The 18,359-nt window shown below is 37.9% G+C and overlaps 1 protein-coding gene across 1 annotated transcript in view; it reads left to right on the top strand.

Annotated features, from left to right (window-relative positions):
- The window catches only part of FAM83B (family with sequence similarity 83 member B), a 72,987-nt gene that overhangs the window by 35,365 nt on the left and 19,263 nt on the right, over positions 1-18,359 (top strand). The window contains exon 3 of the mRNA XM_050950702.1: positions 12,410-12,574. Coding sequence (XP_050806659.1) covers positions 12,410-12,574 — 165 coding nt within the window. The remainder of the gene's footprint in view (positions 1-12,409; positions 12,575-18,359) is intronic.

The raw sequence follows: 18,359 nt of genomic DNA, 5'->3' as shown, positions 1-18,359 counted from the left end.
AATAAATAAATTGGGCTGTCTTAGGGTGTTTGGTGACCAAAAAAGTGGCCTTAATTTAGTAGTTCATTTTATGAATAGTAATATAATTTTATTTTTAGGGTAGCAGATTGAGTGGTTTGACAATTGTCTCTAACAAAACAAGGAAATGTATAGAATTTACAAAAAATGTTACAAGAAGGTTTGATTTTTGATATTCCTTATGAAACTACTTTTAATCAAGTATAGGCATACAGTAAAATTGATATGGAAACTAGCAATTCCATTCTCTGACACAAAAATATCTGAGGCCATTGCTTTATAATTAGGATGCAATTTGTTTTTAAAACAAAAGGAAAAAAGGAAAAACTTTAACAACCTCAGTATTTCTAGCAAAGCAGGTCAGTTTGCGTGCTAGAGCAGCTTTGTTATGTAACAGGTAACTAGCAAGTATAGGATACCCAAATAGGAATATAATATGCCAAGTGAGAAATGCAGTGGTTTGAAATAAAATAGCATAAAAATGAGATATTTTTAAAGTGGGGCTAGTGACTAGAAGTATAAGAAACAACCTAGTCCTGGTTTATAGACATTTCAGCAATGATATTCTGCTTCAGTTCGCATGTGTTCATCCTGATTTTTACTTTGAGTTTCACATTTGAAAAAGCAAGAGTAAAAATCAAAGTTGCCTATTTCATGTGGTTTGTATGAGAAGCTAGAAGAGAAGAATGGGGTTTGCTAAGAACTTGGTCTAGTTGTATTCAAAATTCAGCTTGAGCTTGCTCAGAAGACCTGAAACTTTGGCAAAGTTTTTGATGGAACTGGGCTGGATTTAAGTTTGTAACAAAAACTGAAACTAGGCAAAAAATTGTCTGATTTGGGGTTGTTGCTTTTTTTTTTTTAAACAAAATATTTGCACTACCTTTCTGCCAAATTGTACTGGGAAATGCTTAGAACATTGTGGCATATGCATTTCTCAAAGGAAGTCTAGAAACTGCTCAGACTCAGTTCTGAACTGTGTTTTGCGTGGGGGGGATGTATCAGAACACTGAGGAGGTTAGTGTAACTTATATATACACCAAATTGCCTGATGATGCAGTCCTTTATGCAGGGAAAACTCCCATTGACTCTAAATTCTGTAGTATAGTCAGATTTTAGGATTCTGCACATTGTAATACATATTTAGTTTTGTTTTCCCACAGGAATGTCTGATCTACATGCTTACTGGGTTTATAGGAAAAAGCTTGTAGTTAATAGAAGTTGCAGCATAAGTAAAGTAGCTTAGATTGTTCTAATTTTGTGTGCAAATTGTTTACTTATAGGAGGAGTCCAAATTGCTTTTTGTGTTACTTTTGGGGACCAGCAATCCGCTTATTTAATCATATTGTGATGAACCATCCCAACGACAAAATCTGTTTGCTCAGTGAAATAAGTGCCATTAAATAATTCAATATTATTTCTTTTGCGTTTTTTACAATGCAGATACTTGTGATCAAAATCAGATGTTCCTTTCCTAATAGGAAAGAGAAGACAGGAATTTTAAAAGATGCAGAGGACTTGGCTCCATAAAATCAGTTTGCTCTTAGCATTATTAACTAATATGTATCTTTAGAATGAGGAATATGCTGTTCTGCCATCCATTCCTTTCCCCATTTTTCTCCTGGGGCCCTCAGCCACTCTAAGATTTTGAAGTAGGAACATGCTTGCTCTGCAGAGGAAATGAAAATTCTGATCTTCCCTCTCTTGGCCTTTTCTTGGAATCTTTCTCCACTTCTATAAAGTGGAGTGGGGATATGGATGCTTATGTGAATGTAAAACCTCCAACCCTGTAACCTTGGGAGATCTAATGTAGCATTTTACAATTAAATGAAATTTGTGTTTTCTGTAAAAAGCTTTTATCACAGATATTAACATAGCATCAGCACTGAACATTTAATATGGTATTTTTAAAATATACTGTTCGCTGATATAATATGGAAGTCACATACTGCCCTATGTGATTTAAAAGACTTTTGTTACCCATAAAACCTATTTTTATATTCTCAAAGATGAAAAATAGTATGCAGTTTTTACATGAGAAATGATGGGAGAAATCAGTCTCCTGAATTTGGAAAACTGGTTCTGTGGAATCATTTTTTCCAGCAAAATCTGCTTTTGTACTAAACCACAGGGAATTTGCAATTTATCATGAATCTAATTAGCAAATACCTGTAAAGTTGACTGGTTTAATGGAACTTTGCTTGATTACTGTAACTCATATCCAGTAATGTCCTTTAATACTGTGATTGTCTACGCATCTTATTTTTCAATATGGTAATCCAGTGTGATAGATGATAAACGCTGACCATATGTTCATACTGCATTTCTAAAGAAAGGAACAATGGGGTGCATTCACTTAAAAGCTCCATCCAACTTCCACATTGTGGAAACCCCACCAAAATCAATTCTCTTAGAAAAAAGCTGGTAAAGACCATTAATTCCAAACCTCTGCCTTGACTCTCTGTGAGCAGCAGGTTTTTTTTTTTCTTTAAAAAAGAAAATCTTTGAGGAGCTTTGGCCTCACACACGCATAGTATTCTTTAGCAGAAACATTTTGGAGTTGATTATTTTAGCACATTTACTTCATTGTTGATATAATGTTGCAGTGAAGTTTTTCAGAGTTTGAAGGCTGCTGTTTCACATGCTGACTTTTCTTATACATGACAAAATGCATCAATGATTCATCAGTGCAAGGATTTTGAAAAGGCTTTTAAAGCACATTAATAAAATACAGATTATTTTTTAAATTATTTGATAGGTTTTATAGGGAAAAAATTAGAGTGAAATTCCTGCCTCAGAGCTATGTGGATCTGAAAGGATAACTTTGCATTTAGAGTCCCATTTTCCCCTACTGGGAATAACCAAATAGAGGAGCAGAAATTCCAGGAGTTTCAGTTCCCTGATTATCCTTTGAATTCTTGTGTTTGCTCCACTTGTCACTGCCCCATGCACACACACATATACACACATGTTCTCAAACGATCTCCTAGTGAGAATTGGTAAATAAAGGCTCCAGACATCCACTCTGCCAATCATCACCATGCCCAACCCCCAACCTGGTCTCGAACAGCACAGCTCCAACAGGAACTGTACTAATATTGGCTTCTATAATCACTTCTGTCTTTGGATGTGTCTCAACAGGGGTCCAAATTACAGATATGCAAACTACTATAGAATCTCTATTAGGTTGTGCAGGTTCTTCTGTGGGTTGAGAGAATCTGATGTAAAATATATGGTTAGAAAACAATATTCATTGTTAAGGAGCATTCTTACAAAAGAAATTCAATTAAATGAAAGCTCCAATATAATTCACTTTACTGCCCTTAGCAGTAAATCATGGACTCATAGAAATGTAGGGCTGGAAAGGACCTCGAGAGGTTGTGAAGTCCAGCTCTCTGAGTGGACGCTGAACCAAGTATACCTAGATCATCCTTAAGAGGAGTTTGTCGAACAACTTCTTAAAAAAACTCCAGTGATGGGGATTCCACACCCTCCTTTGGAAGCCTATTACCAGAGCTTAACTATCCTTATAGTTGGAAAATTTTTCCTAATATTTAACTTAAATCTCCCTTGCTGCAGATTTAAGTGCATTACTGCTTGTCCTACTTTCAGTGGACGTGGAAAATAACTGATCACCATCTTCTTTGTAACAGCCTTTAACATATTTGAAGACCGTTATCAGGTCCCCCCTCAGTTTTCTCAAGAGTAAACATGCGCATTTGCTCGTAGGTCAGGTCATGGGTGGCAAGTATTGTATAATCTCTTTCACTAAAGTCTGCTTTTTAAAAAAATAACATTAACTGGGAATAGGTAATTTGAATTAATACGTCAAACTCAAATCTGAAAGGTTAATAACAAGTTGTTCAAAAGAGAACAACAAAGGAACACCTGCAAATTGTATGTAATGACCAACAACAGATCAACTAGACATGTGAACTGAAGGGGAAGAGGTAAACAAATGCCAAAGCTTTCAATCTTTTTAGCTGAAAAGCACATAATAAACTAAAAATCCCACCTCCCTATGCTTTTGTATCAGCTGTTGTGGTTGCTTGTTTGTTAGTGGTACAGCTCTAATACTCTTAGCAACTTCAAAGTTGAAATGTGGTAAGAGATTACTGCATAGCATGCTGTAATTACTAGGGATACTTTGAGGAAATTATCAAAATTTTTAGTGTGGCTGTGTATAATTATGCATTTTGAAGAGTCTAAATTAAAGTGCAAAATCTTATGTAAAAAGTACAAATTTAAAATAAAATATAAGGTTCTGATAACACTGATTCAAGCACATCCTATCCTTTTTGGTACTGTATACTCATAACACAAACATTAACATATTTTAGGGGGAGCTAGTAATAATCCATTTATTTATTGTTCCTAACTTGTCTTTGTCCCATGTAATTCCATTTTGGCTTAGCTGAATTATACACGATTAAAAATTGCGACTTAATTTCTGTTGTTTGTAGGAAAACTTTGGCAGCCTATCAAAATAGCAACTGAATCAGAACATTCTGAAGAGGTGAATAAATTCTGCTGTCTTCCAGTGTCACCAAAGCAGCAGCAGTAACACATGCTGCATTAGGAATATCTAGGAGCTACTTGATCAACAGTAGCAATCGGGCTAAGGGGCTGAGCTTTCCCCATATCTCATCACCTGAACCTAGCATAGGACCTCCACATCCCATCTACACTTCTGGAAGTGCTGCATGGGACAGGAGTTTCCCTGATTCCTGGGGGCAAAGATACTCAGGCCAGGCCCCTCTTGACCATCCTCCAGGTTGAGCACGTGATCCCAGTGACTCATGTACTCCCTGGAATAGCAGCTTTCTTGTGCCGCTGGTTTGTGTAGTTAGTCCGGTACCTCCAGTAGCAGCAGTCTGCTGTGGTGCTGAAGGTTCAAGGTCCAGATCCTGCTGATCATTCATGATGGGGGGACTGTTATAGTTGGGCATAATAAATTGGTTTAGTGTTTCCTAAAAAAAAAATTACATAAAGATCCTACTACATTAAGATAATTATATTTAGCTTGCAGAGTCAAGCACTCAAAAGTTAGGAAACATCATATTTACAGTTGCCTGTGCAACTTTAATTTGGCCCCCTTGCCACCTGTGCATTATGATATTCTTTAATTACATGGTCACATTCTATTCTTTCTGTAAGACCTCTGCCTCATTCACGACACAGGAGGGACAGTGCCCTGGGAATGAATCAGGGTTGTATAGTGAAGGAGACTGTTCTTTGTAGGACTCCTCCCTTTTTTGTTGTAGAAGTTGGAGGGTGTATAAGTGAATGAGGAAGGTGTTTGCAGAAAGAAAAAGACATACCCCTGGCACCAGTGCAGTCCCCCCTGCAACAATTTCAAATCCCTACTCTACAGCATAGAAGTGGTAGGCTTTTCTGTGAAACAGCTGTACAGTTTTTTTTTAAATATTTGCAAAACAGCATATTTTCCCTAGAAAGGGAATAAGTTTGAACAGGTATTTTAAGACATGGTGTGGTCTAATTGAGAGGCTAATTTAGCCTGTAGAACCTTTATTACCATGAATAATGCACAAGTTGGAAGGAATCTTGCCTAATTTTCAGAGCTGAATTAGCAGGGCTTGCAGCTAAAATAGAACCCCCCTTTTTTTGGTAAACCAAACAGATTTGGTCCAGAATCACAGAGAGATAGTAAACATAGAACTACATAAGGCCATTTTTACAGTCACTATTCAGAATAGAGCTGCACTAGTGAGAATAGAGCTGTAATACCATAATTACATTTGTGAATGAGCTAATCTTGGTCCTCTCCTCATTTATTGTAATACAGGCCATAGAAGAGCACAGTTCATTTCAGTAGTGCTTTATTGGCACGTTGAGCTGCAGAAGTGCTGCCGAAGTGAGAAAATGACAGAGCCCTTCAATTTTTTGAAAGGCAGATACAATTTGGAGGTCAGATCTTCTTAGTAGGTTTGAGATTTTATCCCATATCCTTGTCAAATTTGGCTGGTGCTATTTCTGCTAGATCTTTCCTTTCCACAAGGGGTAGTGCAATATTTTTTCTCTATTTTTATAGAAAGTATTTTCGCATTTCTAATAATTCAAGGAAATATCTTTCTCAAATGTGTCTTGGACAGTAGAGAATTTCTCTGCATCTAAATCCTAGTCACATTGGTTGCACAATCATTCCTCTGCACTCTGGGTCTTCCAGTTTTAATCTGTAGTTTATGGTCGTGGATTCTGTATTTTGTAAGAGTCAGCCTTAGCTTCGCACATTTGGCAGTGATGAGATGTGCAGAGTTGGATGAACAGTCGAAGAGAGTGAAGTCATCGGTTATTTACAGAATGGATCCAGCAGGGCAGTAAAAGCTCCTATGCCGAACCCTACCAATGTGTCTCAACCCCTAACCTTGAATGACTAGCTAAATTACAGGATTTAGATTCTGTGTCCATTAAACCTAAGGCATCTTCAAAATTTTCAATTTTTGCCATTTCAATGACAGTCTTCATTGATTTCAATACCTTAAAAAAGGAGAGGGGGGGAATGCTTACACATTTTTATCTTGGATTTTTTTTTAACCTGTTTTTGAGACTAACAGCTAATTATTATCAGTTGTGCTAGTGGGAGCTTTTCTGGTGATACGATTATTTTACACACTAAGAACTGGACTGTGCATCTTATTTCACATGGACCTCTTAACAGTGTGTATTTAGTAAGGCCTTAACAATTTTCATCAAGTAAGAGGAGTGCAGCTCGGCTCAATGTACCAATCTCCAAGGCTGATCCCAGTGCATGGTAGATCAACTGAATTAGGCCACAGCACGGGTTACAGTCATCAGCTGACTAACAGGGGTCAAATGACAGTGCAGAGAAACAATACATATGGGTAAAGTTAGGCAAGGATTGCCTGCCAGGTGTTAAATTCAATTTTGTATGGTTATTTTAATAAAATTCGTTGCTATTTTAACCTTCAAAACATGCACATATCTGTCTTTCTTTAAGATTGGCACTTGTCAGAGAGATTTTAAATCTTAACAATGGGAATATATATTATGTAGGAATACATCATTTCCTATATTCAAACCGTTATCAGAGAAATGCATTTTGTTTTTTATTGGGGAGAGCTGTGAATCATTTATTAACATATTCGAGTACTTTTATGGTACTGATAGCTTCTCTACATTTACAGCACTGCAGTGGCACAGAGGGCTCCAACGGTGAGCCTCCCTTGGGAATGACAGCTTAGGCTGTCAGCTCTGGGGTGGAGGGCTCAAGCTGTAAACCTGGCACAGGGCTGAAAGCCAACAGGCGATGTAAGTAACCGTGTCTACAGGGACACTGCGTTGTCCTAACTACATCAATCTAAGCACTACTCCCCTTGCAGAGGTGGAGTTAGTAGGTTGGTGTAGTGGGTCACATATATCGGCAGGAGCAACCTTGTAGCGTAGACGCTTATGGAGTTAGGTTGACTTGTAGTGTAGAACAGACCTTCGTTTGAAATACTGTGTCCAGATACTGTGTCACTTTAAAGACATTTATTTTGCTTTAAGCTGATACATTTCATTTCATTACCTAAAACCAAAGCACTATTCAGCAAAAATATTTTTTCTTATAATTGAAAACTTATTTAAACTTATCTAAATTTTTTAAGTAACATGGCATTTTACTCAGGTACTGTGAGTCTAATTCTGCTCTGTTTCTTTCACTGATGTAAATGTAGATTATAAAACATGGGTCTGATGGTACCTTCTGTAAAGTCAATGAAAACTGTTTAAATGGGAAAATTTTTGAGCCTATTGACTTCAGTGGAGTTACATATTTGTAATGCTGTAACTGAGAGCCAGTTTGGCCTTACCTATTGAAAACCCATGCACTGTTTAGAAAATATAGAAGACAGTAGCAAATGTGTGGGAGCGGGTATGTTAGTATGCCTAATCTATGACAAATATAGACTTTTTAATTTGAATACTAGGGGAGAAAATAAACAAAAATTATAGGAGTAGTCATCTTCAGCTATGACTATCTAATCCTAAATCAGTGGGAGCAGTTCAATTTTCTGTTTTCTCTGTGAGCAGTTTTGCTTACTGAGCCAACTACCTTCCTCCTCTGACAGTGAAGAATGCTTGGTTGTTTTCAGTTCAAGGTCACTTTTTATTGCTGAGTGATAACAATTTATAAAAAGTGTGTAAAGATTTCTGCTGGAGTCATAAGATTCTGGCAGTTTGGCTGGAAAGTATCGTTTAAATCATTCAGTATCTATTGTAAAAATTTGAATAACCTTTGTACATTTTACAAAATGAACATAACTCTTTGTTTCAGAAGAGACTTCTGTTTTCAAGGATTATAAAGTGTTTTAAAAAGAACAAAGACAGTTTATAGGTAAACACTGTAGTATACTTTTAAGTACTACTCAGATTATGGGGAATTCCTTTACAACAGGATATGTATCAATTAACCGAAAATAACATTGTTCTGTACAGCGTTTGTGCAACGAACAATTTTATGACTTGCTGTACATGTTTTGAATTTATATCACTTCTTCCTCTGCCCTCTCCCTTAGTAGATCTCACTGTTTTGTGACTTCTTGCTACTACTATTAGCATAGAAATTATTTCTGCAGATGAGCCTTTAAAAACAATTTAAAACACAGCAATAAATTCAGTACTTTGAAACTGATGAAGAATATAAATAAAGCTGCTAATGCGATCAGTAGAGCTTCAGACAAATTAACATACTAATGAAACGTGTAATCCTCAGTGTTTTTGCCAAGTCTTAATCTCTAATTAAATAACAAAACTGCACCTCCTGTGTGGAGAGGGGCCCCTGAGTGCAAAGAACCAGAAATTCAAGGAATATTAATAGATTTGAAGCCAGACAAGACCATTATGTAATGATCTCAAAATGTAATTGTAAATAGGGAATCATCAGTGAGCAGGTGTGTTTCTAGTGGGGTGTCTCAGGGATTGGTTCCTGACCCTATTCTATTTAGCATTTTTATCAGTGACCTAGAAGAAAACACAAAATCATCACTGATGAAGTTTTCAGATTATGCAAAAACTGGGGGAGTGGTAAATCATGAAGAGGCCAGGTCACTGACACACAGAAATCTGGATCACTTGTTAAACTGAGTGCAAGCAAATAATATGCCTTTTAATATATGTAAATGTATACATCTAGGAACAAAGAAAGGAGGCATTACTTACAGGATGGATGGGGGACCCATCCAGTGAAGCAGTGATTCTGAAAAAGATTTCGGGATTGTGGTGGATAATCAGCTGAACATCAGCTCCCAGTAGGAAGCTGTGGCCAAAAAGAATAATATGATCCTTGGATGGATAAACAGGATAATCTTGTAGGAGTAGAGAGATCACTTCACCTCTGTATTTGGAACTTGTGTGACCATTGCTGGAGTACTGTGTCCAGTTCTGGTGTTCACAATTCAAGAAGTATGTTGATAAACAGGAAAGGGTTCAAAGAAGAGCCATGAGAATGATTAAAGGATTAGAAATGTGGCTTATAGTGTTAGAGTCAAGGAACTCAGTCTGTTTAGTTTAACAAAGAGACTTGATCACAGTCTATAAGTACCGATATGGGGAACATGGGTGGGGGAGTAAATCTTCCCCTCAGAGAGGCTAGCCCTCACCCTGCCTCTTCTGGCGAAGGCCCTGCCTCTTCCGGACGAGGCCACGGCCCCGCTCACTGCTCTGAGGGAGAGGGCTGAGAGCTCAGTCAGGGCCACCAGAGGGGGGATGCTGGGGGGACCTTTTTTCTGGCAGCCACAAATTGGCTGGGGCACCTGGGCACAGGTCCATGGGCCCGTATGGTAATTCACCACTGCCCTTCCCCACCCCTCACCCTCCCATGATGTGAGGTTTAGCCTCCGCAAGCCTCCATTATGTGCTGCCCATGGTGGGGAACAAATACAGGTGAGTCACATCATACACACATTTAATTTACGTGAATTCAACTATACGTGCTTGGCAAAATAAAAAAAAGAAAAACAACAAGATACCTGTAGATAGTGCAGGCGATTCCACCCAATGAGTGTATGCCCTCGAGTGAGCATGAGATTGGAGTCGTGAATCTGCTGTTCCCTCAGTTGTCTCAGTTCCTGCGTGCCTCTCATAGTGTGAGCATCTTGCCGTGCTGAGTGTGATTCTAGTGTTTAAAGGTATGTATTTTTCGTACAACATAGCCCCTAAATGCAAGCCAACTACTTCATCTGGTGTTGAACTGAAGAAAAAGTGATCTATTCCAATGCTGGAGGAAAAACTGGCTGTGTTAGACTTATTGAGAGATGGTATGTTGGTCTCCAATGTGGTGCATAAATATGGCCACAACGAATCTAGCATCCATGCCATCAAGATTTGAGAGACAGAAATTCATCAAGCCGTGGCATCAAGTGCTCCAGTAGCTGCTAAGGTGATGAGCCAGGTGTGTGATAAGACTTTAGTGAAGGCTGAAAAGGCATTAAACTTATGGCTGGAAGAATGAACCGTAAACATGTACCTATAGATGACAACACGTTGCGAGAAAAGGCTGTTAGCCTCTATGCACTGTTCAAACCCCTGCTGAAGAGGGACAGCCTTCTGATGAGAAGGAATTCAAAGCCAGCCAAGGTTGGTTTAACAGTTTTAGGAACCTCTTCAACCTCAAAAACGTGCAGATTACTGGTGAAGAGGCAGCAAAAGTCTACCCCGAACTATTAAAGAAAATCACAGAAGAAAAGGGCTATCTTCTGGAACAAGTTTTTAATACTGATGAGACTGGGCTCTTATGGAAAAAAAATGCCCACCTGCACTTACATTTCAAAATCAGAAAGACAAGCCCCTGGCTTCAAAGCAGCTAAAGACTGTGTGACTGTGTTGTTTTGTGGCAATGTGGCTGGGCATTTAATAAAGCCGGGCTTGCGCTACAGGGCTGCAAATCCCCGTGGCCTAAAAGGAAGAACAAAAATCTCCTGCTTGTGTTCTAGCAATCAAATAAAAAGACTTGGGTGATGGCAGCATTATTTCTCGATTGGGTCCACAAGTGTTTCATTCTGGAGGCCAAGCGGTACCTCGAAGAGAAAGAACTTGACTTTAAAGTGTTGCTGATCATAGACAATGCTCCTGGCCACCCTGCGGCACTCTGGTTTGCACATAACAACATTGAAGTCATCTTTCTCTCCCCCAATACCACCTCCAACCTTTCGACCAAGGCATGATTTGCTGTTTCAAGGCTACGTACATGAGGCTTACATTCTCACGTCTACATAGCACTATGGATGCTGATCCCACTCTTAATGTGATGGAGTGTTGGAAGTCCTTCAACATTGCCAATTGCATCACTTATATTAAACAGGCAATGGATGCAATCAAGCCTGAAACAGTCAATGCATGTTAGCGAAACCTATGGAAAGAATGTATGAATGATTTTAAGGATTTCCCGACCATTGACAGATGGTCCAATAAAATTAGTGACTGTGGTAAAGCAAACTTAGTATCTTTGAGCACTGTGAAAGGTTTCCACACACAAGAGCAGAATTTGATCATTTTTATGAGTGATGTGGTACAACCTTTTTATTAAGAATATAATGGATTTGGGAGATTATCTGTAAAGGTTAAAAGTTTCTCTCACAGCTAATCATATATTCTGTCTCTCTACCTCTCTTTCTCACGTCAATATTATTTTTTCTAAAATCACCAATGATGGCTAAGTGGTCACAGTTGGTCAAATATCTTCAGACCAATAGGTATTGTATTTCCTTATTCAGAAGTATCTGCTATTTTTCAGTATGGTAAGCCTAACAAGGGTCTCTATTCAGCATTTCTTAGTCCTTACACAACCAGACCCTTACTGAATTATGTGGGAGTTTCATCTGCTAAAAGTGCTGAGTAGGCCCGTCTGATGAAATCTAGAGTAATCCTTATTGCCTCCCACAGTCTTGGGGTGGGGGCATTCTTCCTACATCAGATGGCCAAAACTGAGAACAGTACTACAGATGAAGACTAATGAGAGCCTTTTACAGTAACAATACCATTGTCTTTCTTTCCATAGCCAAACTACAGTAATGGTTTCACTGTTTTTGTTTGTGTTTGTTTTTCTGCACAATCACTGTATCAGCCTTTTGGCAAACTTTGATGTATGTAAATAATGTGTCGTGCAAGTGGTCACCTGCCCAATGAAAATGTAAGCATATAGCCTCTACCGTACTTTCTTAAAAATAGGATCAAAGTATCTTTAAAATTGCACCATGTTAACTATCCTGGATGAAAAAAAAAAGCAACCTTAGAGCTTTTTGGCATGTAGAGGGTACTAATTCATTAGATGCACTATGCAGAATGTTATATATTTTAAGCTCATGAAGGAATACTATTTATACACTATTTATACATTAAATTATTATAGTAGTTTCTCTTCTTTTTTTTTAAACAGGTCATTGCCATAATTATGGATATGTTTACAGATGTGGATATCTTCAGAGAAATTGCAGAGGCATCTACCAGAGGGATTGCCGTGTATATTCTGCTTGATGAGTTCAACTTCAGTCACTTTCTTAAAATGACAGAAAAACAGGGCTTTCAAGTTCAGAGATTCAGGGTAAGGCTTCATGTTTTACAATAAAATACATATTTATATATGCATCCTAGAATACTGAAGGAGTTAATAGAAGAGGTATCTGAGCCTCTAGCTATTATCTTTGGGAAATCATGGGAGACGGGGGAGATTCCAGAAGACTGGAAGGGGGCAAATATAGTGCCCATCTATAAAAAGGGAAATAAAAACAACCCAGGAAACTACAGACCAGTTAGTTTAACTTCTGTGCCAGGGAAGATAATGGAGCAGGTAATCAAAGAAATCATCTGCAAACACTTGGAAGGTGGTAAGGTGATAGGGAATAGCCAGCATGGATTTGTAAAGAACAAATCATGTCAAACTAATCTGATAACGTTCTTTGATAGGATAACGAGCCTTCTGGATAAGGGAGAAGCAGTGGATGTGATATATCTAGACTTCAGTAAGGCATTTGATACAGTCTCGCATGATATTCTTATAGATAAGCTAGGAAAGTACAATTTAGATGGGGCTACTATAAGGTGGGTGCATAACTGGCTGGATAACCGTACTCAGAGAGTAGTTGTTAATGGCTCCCAATCCTGCTGGAAAGGTATAACAAGTGGGGTTCCGCAGGGTTCTGTTTTGGGACCGGTTCTGTTCAATATCTTCATCAACGATTTAGATGTTGGCATAGAAAGTACGCTTATTAAGTTTGCAGATGATACCAAACTGGGAGGGATTGCAACTGCTTTGGAGGACAGGGTCAAAATTCAAAATGATCTGGACAAGTTGGAGAAATGGTCTGAGGTAAACAGGATGAAGTTCAATAAAGATAAATGCAAAGTGCTCCACTTAGGAAGGAACAATCAGTTTCACACATACAGAATGGGAAGAGACTGTCTAGGAAGGAGTATGGCAGAAAGAGATCTAGGGGTCATAGTGGACCACAAGCTTAATATGAGTCAACAGTGTGATACTGTTGCAAAAAAAGCAAACGTGATTCTGGGATGCATTAAAAGGTGTGTTGTAAACAAGACACGAGAAGTCATTCTTCCGCTTTACTCTGCGCTGGTTAGGCCCCAACTGGAGTATTGTGTCCAGTTCTGGGCACCGCATTTCAAGAAAGATGTGGAGAAATTGGAGAGGGTCCAGAGAAGAGCAACAAGAATGATTAAAGGTCTTGAGAACATGACCTATGAAGGAAGGCTGAAGGAATTGGGTTTGTTTAGTTTGGAAAAGAGAAGACTGAGAGGGGACATGATAGCAGTTTTCAGGTATCTAAAAGGGTGTCATCAGGAGGAGGGAGAAAACTTGTTCACCTTAGCCTCCAATGATAGAACAAGAAGCAATGGGCTTAAACTGCAGCAAGGGAGATTTAGGTTGGACATTAGGAAAAAGTTCCTAACTGTCAGGGTAGTTAAACACTGGAATAGATTGCCTAGGGAAGTTGTGGAATCTCCATCTCTGGAGATATTTAAGAGTAGGTTAGATAAATGTCTATCAGGGATGGTCTAGACAGTATTTGGTCCTGCCATGAGGGCGGGGGACTGGACTCGATGACCTCTCGAGGTCCCTTCCAGTCCTAGAGTCTATGAGTCTATGAGTCTATATTTACTACAAGATCTAGCTCTTATGTAGTGCTCTTCAAGAATATTATTTTTAGGAAGTAAATATCTAATATTGATTTAGTTTATGTAATTTATTTTATGAAAAATTAATTGCTATCAATAGGCTCAAAGCACAACCCCTACCCTATTACCCTCAAAAACATTTTATCCTTTTCAGGGCTTTGCAAAATAAATATATGCAGTACAATCTATAAAGCTACATATTTTTTCTGAGTACTATTATTATTTTAAGAATATTATATTCTGGGAGGACTTAATCATTTTGTTTTTATGTTTGTAAAATCAGCCTGCAAAATGTAAGCATAAAGAAAATATAAATTGTTTAGGAAAACAAAATATGAGCTTTCTTTAAAAAACAAACGGTGATTTCCTTTCAAGAGATTTGATGTTAATATTATATCAAAAGGCACAGGATTCCATTTTTCATCATTTTCCTATGAACTGCTTTACCATATATTTGTCCTTGTGAATATTCAGTATAATTAGATTCACTTTTATTTATGAACTATGTGTCTTTCTCTGGTAAGAAAGATTATATGTAGAGAGATAGAATCTAAATACTCCAGAAGTCATAGTGTATATCCTTAGTGTACCATTGAGAGCACAGTCCAATACAGTGTACTTCTATTGATCTAACACACATATGTGGGATATTCTTCTTGGTCTGTTGTGCCAAGAATAACACTAAAAAATATTGAAGCTGCTCAATGATAGCTTTCCATTTCCTCTGAGATACTATAAGTAGCTTCCTTCGTTGAACTTTAGCACTTACTCATTTGCAGTTCTTTGTAAATATACCAAGTGTGTAGTTTATGTTCGCGACTGTTACGAGACTATTTACGGTGTTACTGTATCATCAAGGAGTTAACGCAGACATATTAAGAGTCCTGGAGGAACTGTGATATCACAGCAGTCATCTTGGATTAATTTCTTTTGAGGAATGAGCAGTTGTAGTTACTTCTAAAACTTCATTTTCTATAGGAATTATTCAAATTTTCTTTTGCAATAGATACCCAAATGTACATAACTGAATTTAAGACTGGTGTTTGAAAATTAATGCATAAAACTAACTTAAGTGAAGACATTTAGCAATGTAATGGTTAATTTTTGAAAAAAGTCTTTGGCAACATATGTAGTGTTCTAGTTAGCTTTTAAAACAAACAAACAAACAGAAACCTTTCATAATGGCATTCATATGAAAGGAGATTGTGACCAGTATCTTTAAGCCACTTCCTCTGGTGGAAAAAAATGGTTGCAAGCTCTCTCAAAGACATGTATAAAGGGACATTTGTAACAGAAAATGAAGCTTGAAAAGTGGTTACAGGTACAGATGATAGAAGTTCATGGTTGCTTTTGTAAAGTGATTTGAAGAGATTTAATAGATGAAGGATATAACATAAGATACAAGTTCTGTACACTTGTACAAAGACCCTTCATTTTGGAGTATCCATACTCTCCTTTGCATGTGTGGAGTAGTGACATTCAGTTGCTTCTTTTCATTTGTATGAAGCTCAGGCACGGTTACTATTGTTTTAATGGACTGTGAACCTGTGTTTTGGGTGGGGTTGGGGGGGTTTAACCTATAAATAATTTGTATTGGGGTTGATGGGGCTAATGTAATTAAATTAGAGTAGATTAGGGCAGATTAATGTGTATTAGAGAGATTTGCCATTCATAAAGAATTTGGGCAGAAGTAGTGCAGTGACATCACATTTTATGTGGGCCCAAGTAACTTGAATGGGAGTAATGTATATGCATTCATTAAGAGGATAGTAGACTCCAAGACTTTACTTGTAATCTATAGTAAGCAGATAATGGTACACAGATACCTTTGCTATTTACTGTCCTCTATTTTATTTTATAACAAGGGTTCTCAATTTACTTTTCTCTCCCAGCGGCATCTCCTGCTGGCTTTTGCTCAGAAGACCAGGCCCTTACTACTCCTGTAGTAGTTATTCTATGGCTACCAAAAAAGTGATAAGGAATTGATAGCATCTTTGAAGGGGTTGGCCAGTCTTCAGAGAAGTCATCTCCATCTCTCTGCTTCTCTTCCATTCAAGATTCTTAAGACTGGGCCACTATCAACTCTTTGTGTTTAGGTACATAAGATGTCCCTCAGTTCCACCCCCTTGTGGTCATTGGATGAAAAAGAGGAGAAGGTAGAGTTGTATGGATATCCTCTCTTCCTTCAACATACAAATCCAGCAGCAGCCGTTGTTATTCTCCCATGGCTTGGCTCAACGCTACAGGAGCATGGTAGAGTCTGTGTTCATCTTCCTGAAAACAGACATTGTATAAAAAAGGAACTGGGGCTGCCTTTGCCTGACTCTAAGCCTCTTCTGACTCTTCTTCACTCCACTGAAATAAATGAAGTTGAACTGGTATAAACACCAGAGTAATGCAGTGGTGAAACAGGCCCTATGTTTTGAGTTATGATGTTTACCATTCATTTGTCTATTTATGGAGAAACAAAGATTTATTCTTAAAACTTCATTTAATAGCCATGCAGAAATCTGCACTCAGCTATATTCTGACTTCATGTCAGTACTTGTTCATCCACTTTTCCTGACAGTCATAACCAAGAATAGTGATAGACTGTGTTGTAGAAAAGATTATTGTGGTAATCTGCATCTGGACGAATATACAAGTCAGATATTTAATTTATCACTTTTTCTGCAACTTTTTATTTTCAAATGTGGAAAAAATTAAACATTTTAGGAGGGTGAGTTTATTTGAAGCTATTTGAAAGTATTATCATTAGTTGATTGGTAGCCAAAACAAACTCAAATACAGTTTAAACACTCTGCACCTTTCTACTCCTCAATCTCTCTCTCTGTCTGCTTTAGATTTCATAAGGTTATCTTAACCCTCTATCTCCTGCATGGTTTTTTCTCTTCCTCCCCACGCAAGTTGTTTCATAAATTTCCCCACCCATCTCTTTAAACCTCTCTGACTTTCTGTTTCAGATCCCCAATCCCTTTGTGTAACTAGGGAGGGAGAGAGGAGGAAAGAGTCATCAAAAATCCTCTGGGTTTTTTTGTTTTGTTTTTTAGATGATAAGGGCCATCTATCTAATGAAAACTGTAGAGGCAAATTATTTTCAAAACTTATTAGAAGCGTTAGCCCTCTTTGTTTCTGGATGATTGACAGATGCTGCAGCAGCAAGATGAATTAGTAGATTTGAACTAGGGTACCTAAGAAAACAACACCTAAGTACCACTGTGCTGCATCTCCGGAATGTGTCCCCTTTTTTAATTTAAGTACTTACTTCTGATTGTAAAATAATGAACAAACGTAAGAGCTACAACATGTTTTATAATACCTGAGACGTGATCCAACTTGTTCAGCTGATGTCAGATCATCATGTTTTATGAGATAATAGGTGGGGTATGTGACAGACTTTATAGTTTGCAAACACTTGTATCTACTTCTCATGTGAGAAACAAGAAACAGACTTGCTGCTGCATGATGAGAAAACAAATTTGGCAGGAAGCATTTACACCCTTTACATATTCACTGAAATGGAAGGATGAGGAAATAATGGCATTTCTATATTACAGTACGATAAAGAATTATCTTTATTTCCTTTGGGCAAATTCTGCCCTAAGATGCATACACCTAGGCTCACAGTGAGAGTTGCATATGTGAACTTGAGAGCTGAATCAGATCCATTACATCTTGTTAATACTGTGTTTCAGCAGAAGCTTTCCTGTGCTTCCATAATATAGGACTACCGTTGCCATCAGATAGGCATGCACAGCTCTCATTAACTTCACCGGGGATAAAATCAGGATAAACAAAGACTGTGAATAGCTAGACAACTACAAAAGCAGTTTCTCCTCTCTTGGTGTTCACACTTCAACTGCTAGAAGAGGGCCCCATCCTCCCTGATTGAACTAACCTCGTTATCTCCAGACTGATTCTGGCCTGTATATTTATACAGTAAATTTCCATTACATGTGTCTGACGAAGTAGGTATTCACCCATGAAAGCTTATGCTCCAATACATCTGTTAGTCTATAAGATGCCACAAGACTCTTCGTTGCTTTTTACAGATCCAGACTAACACGGCTACCCCTCTGATACTTGAGTCTGACAATAATATTATTTATTATTTCAAGCTCTTTGTAGCTTGAAAGCTTGTCTCTTTCACCAATAAAAGATATTACCTCACCCACCTTGTCTGTCTAATGTCCTCA

Source organism: Gopherus flavomarginatus, chromosome 4 (assembly GCF_025201925.1).
Source record: "Gopherus flavomarginatus isolate rGopFla2 chromosome 4, rGopFla2.mat.asm, whole genome shotgun sequence".
NCBI classification, from domain to species: Eukaryota; Metazoa; Chordata; order Testudines; family Testudinidae; genus Gopherus; species Gopherus flavomarginatus.
Note: the sequence above shows the minus strand (reverse complement) of the source record. Positions and strands in the feature narration are given on the sequence as shown.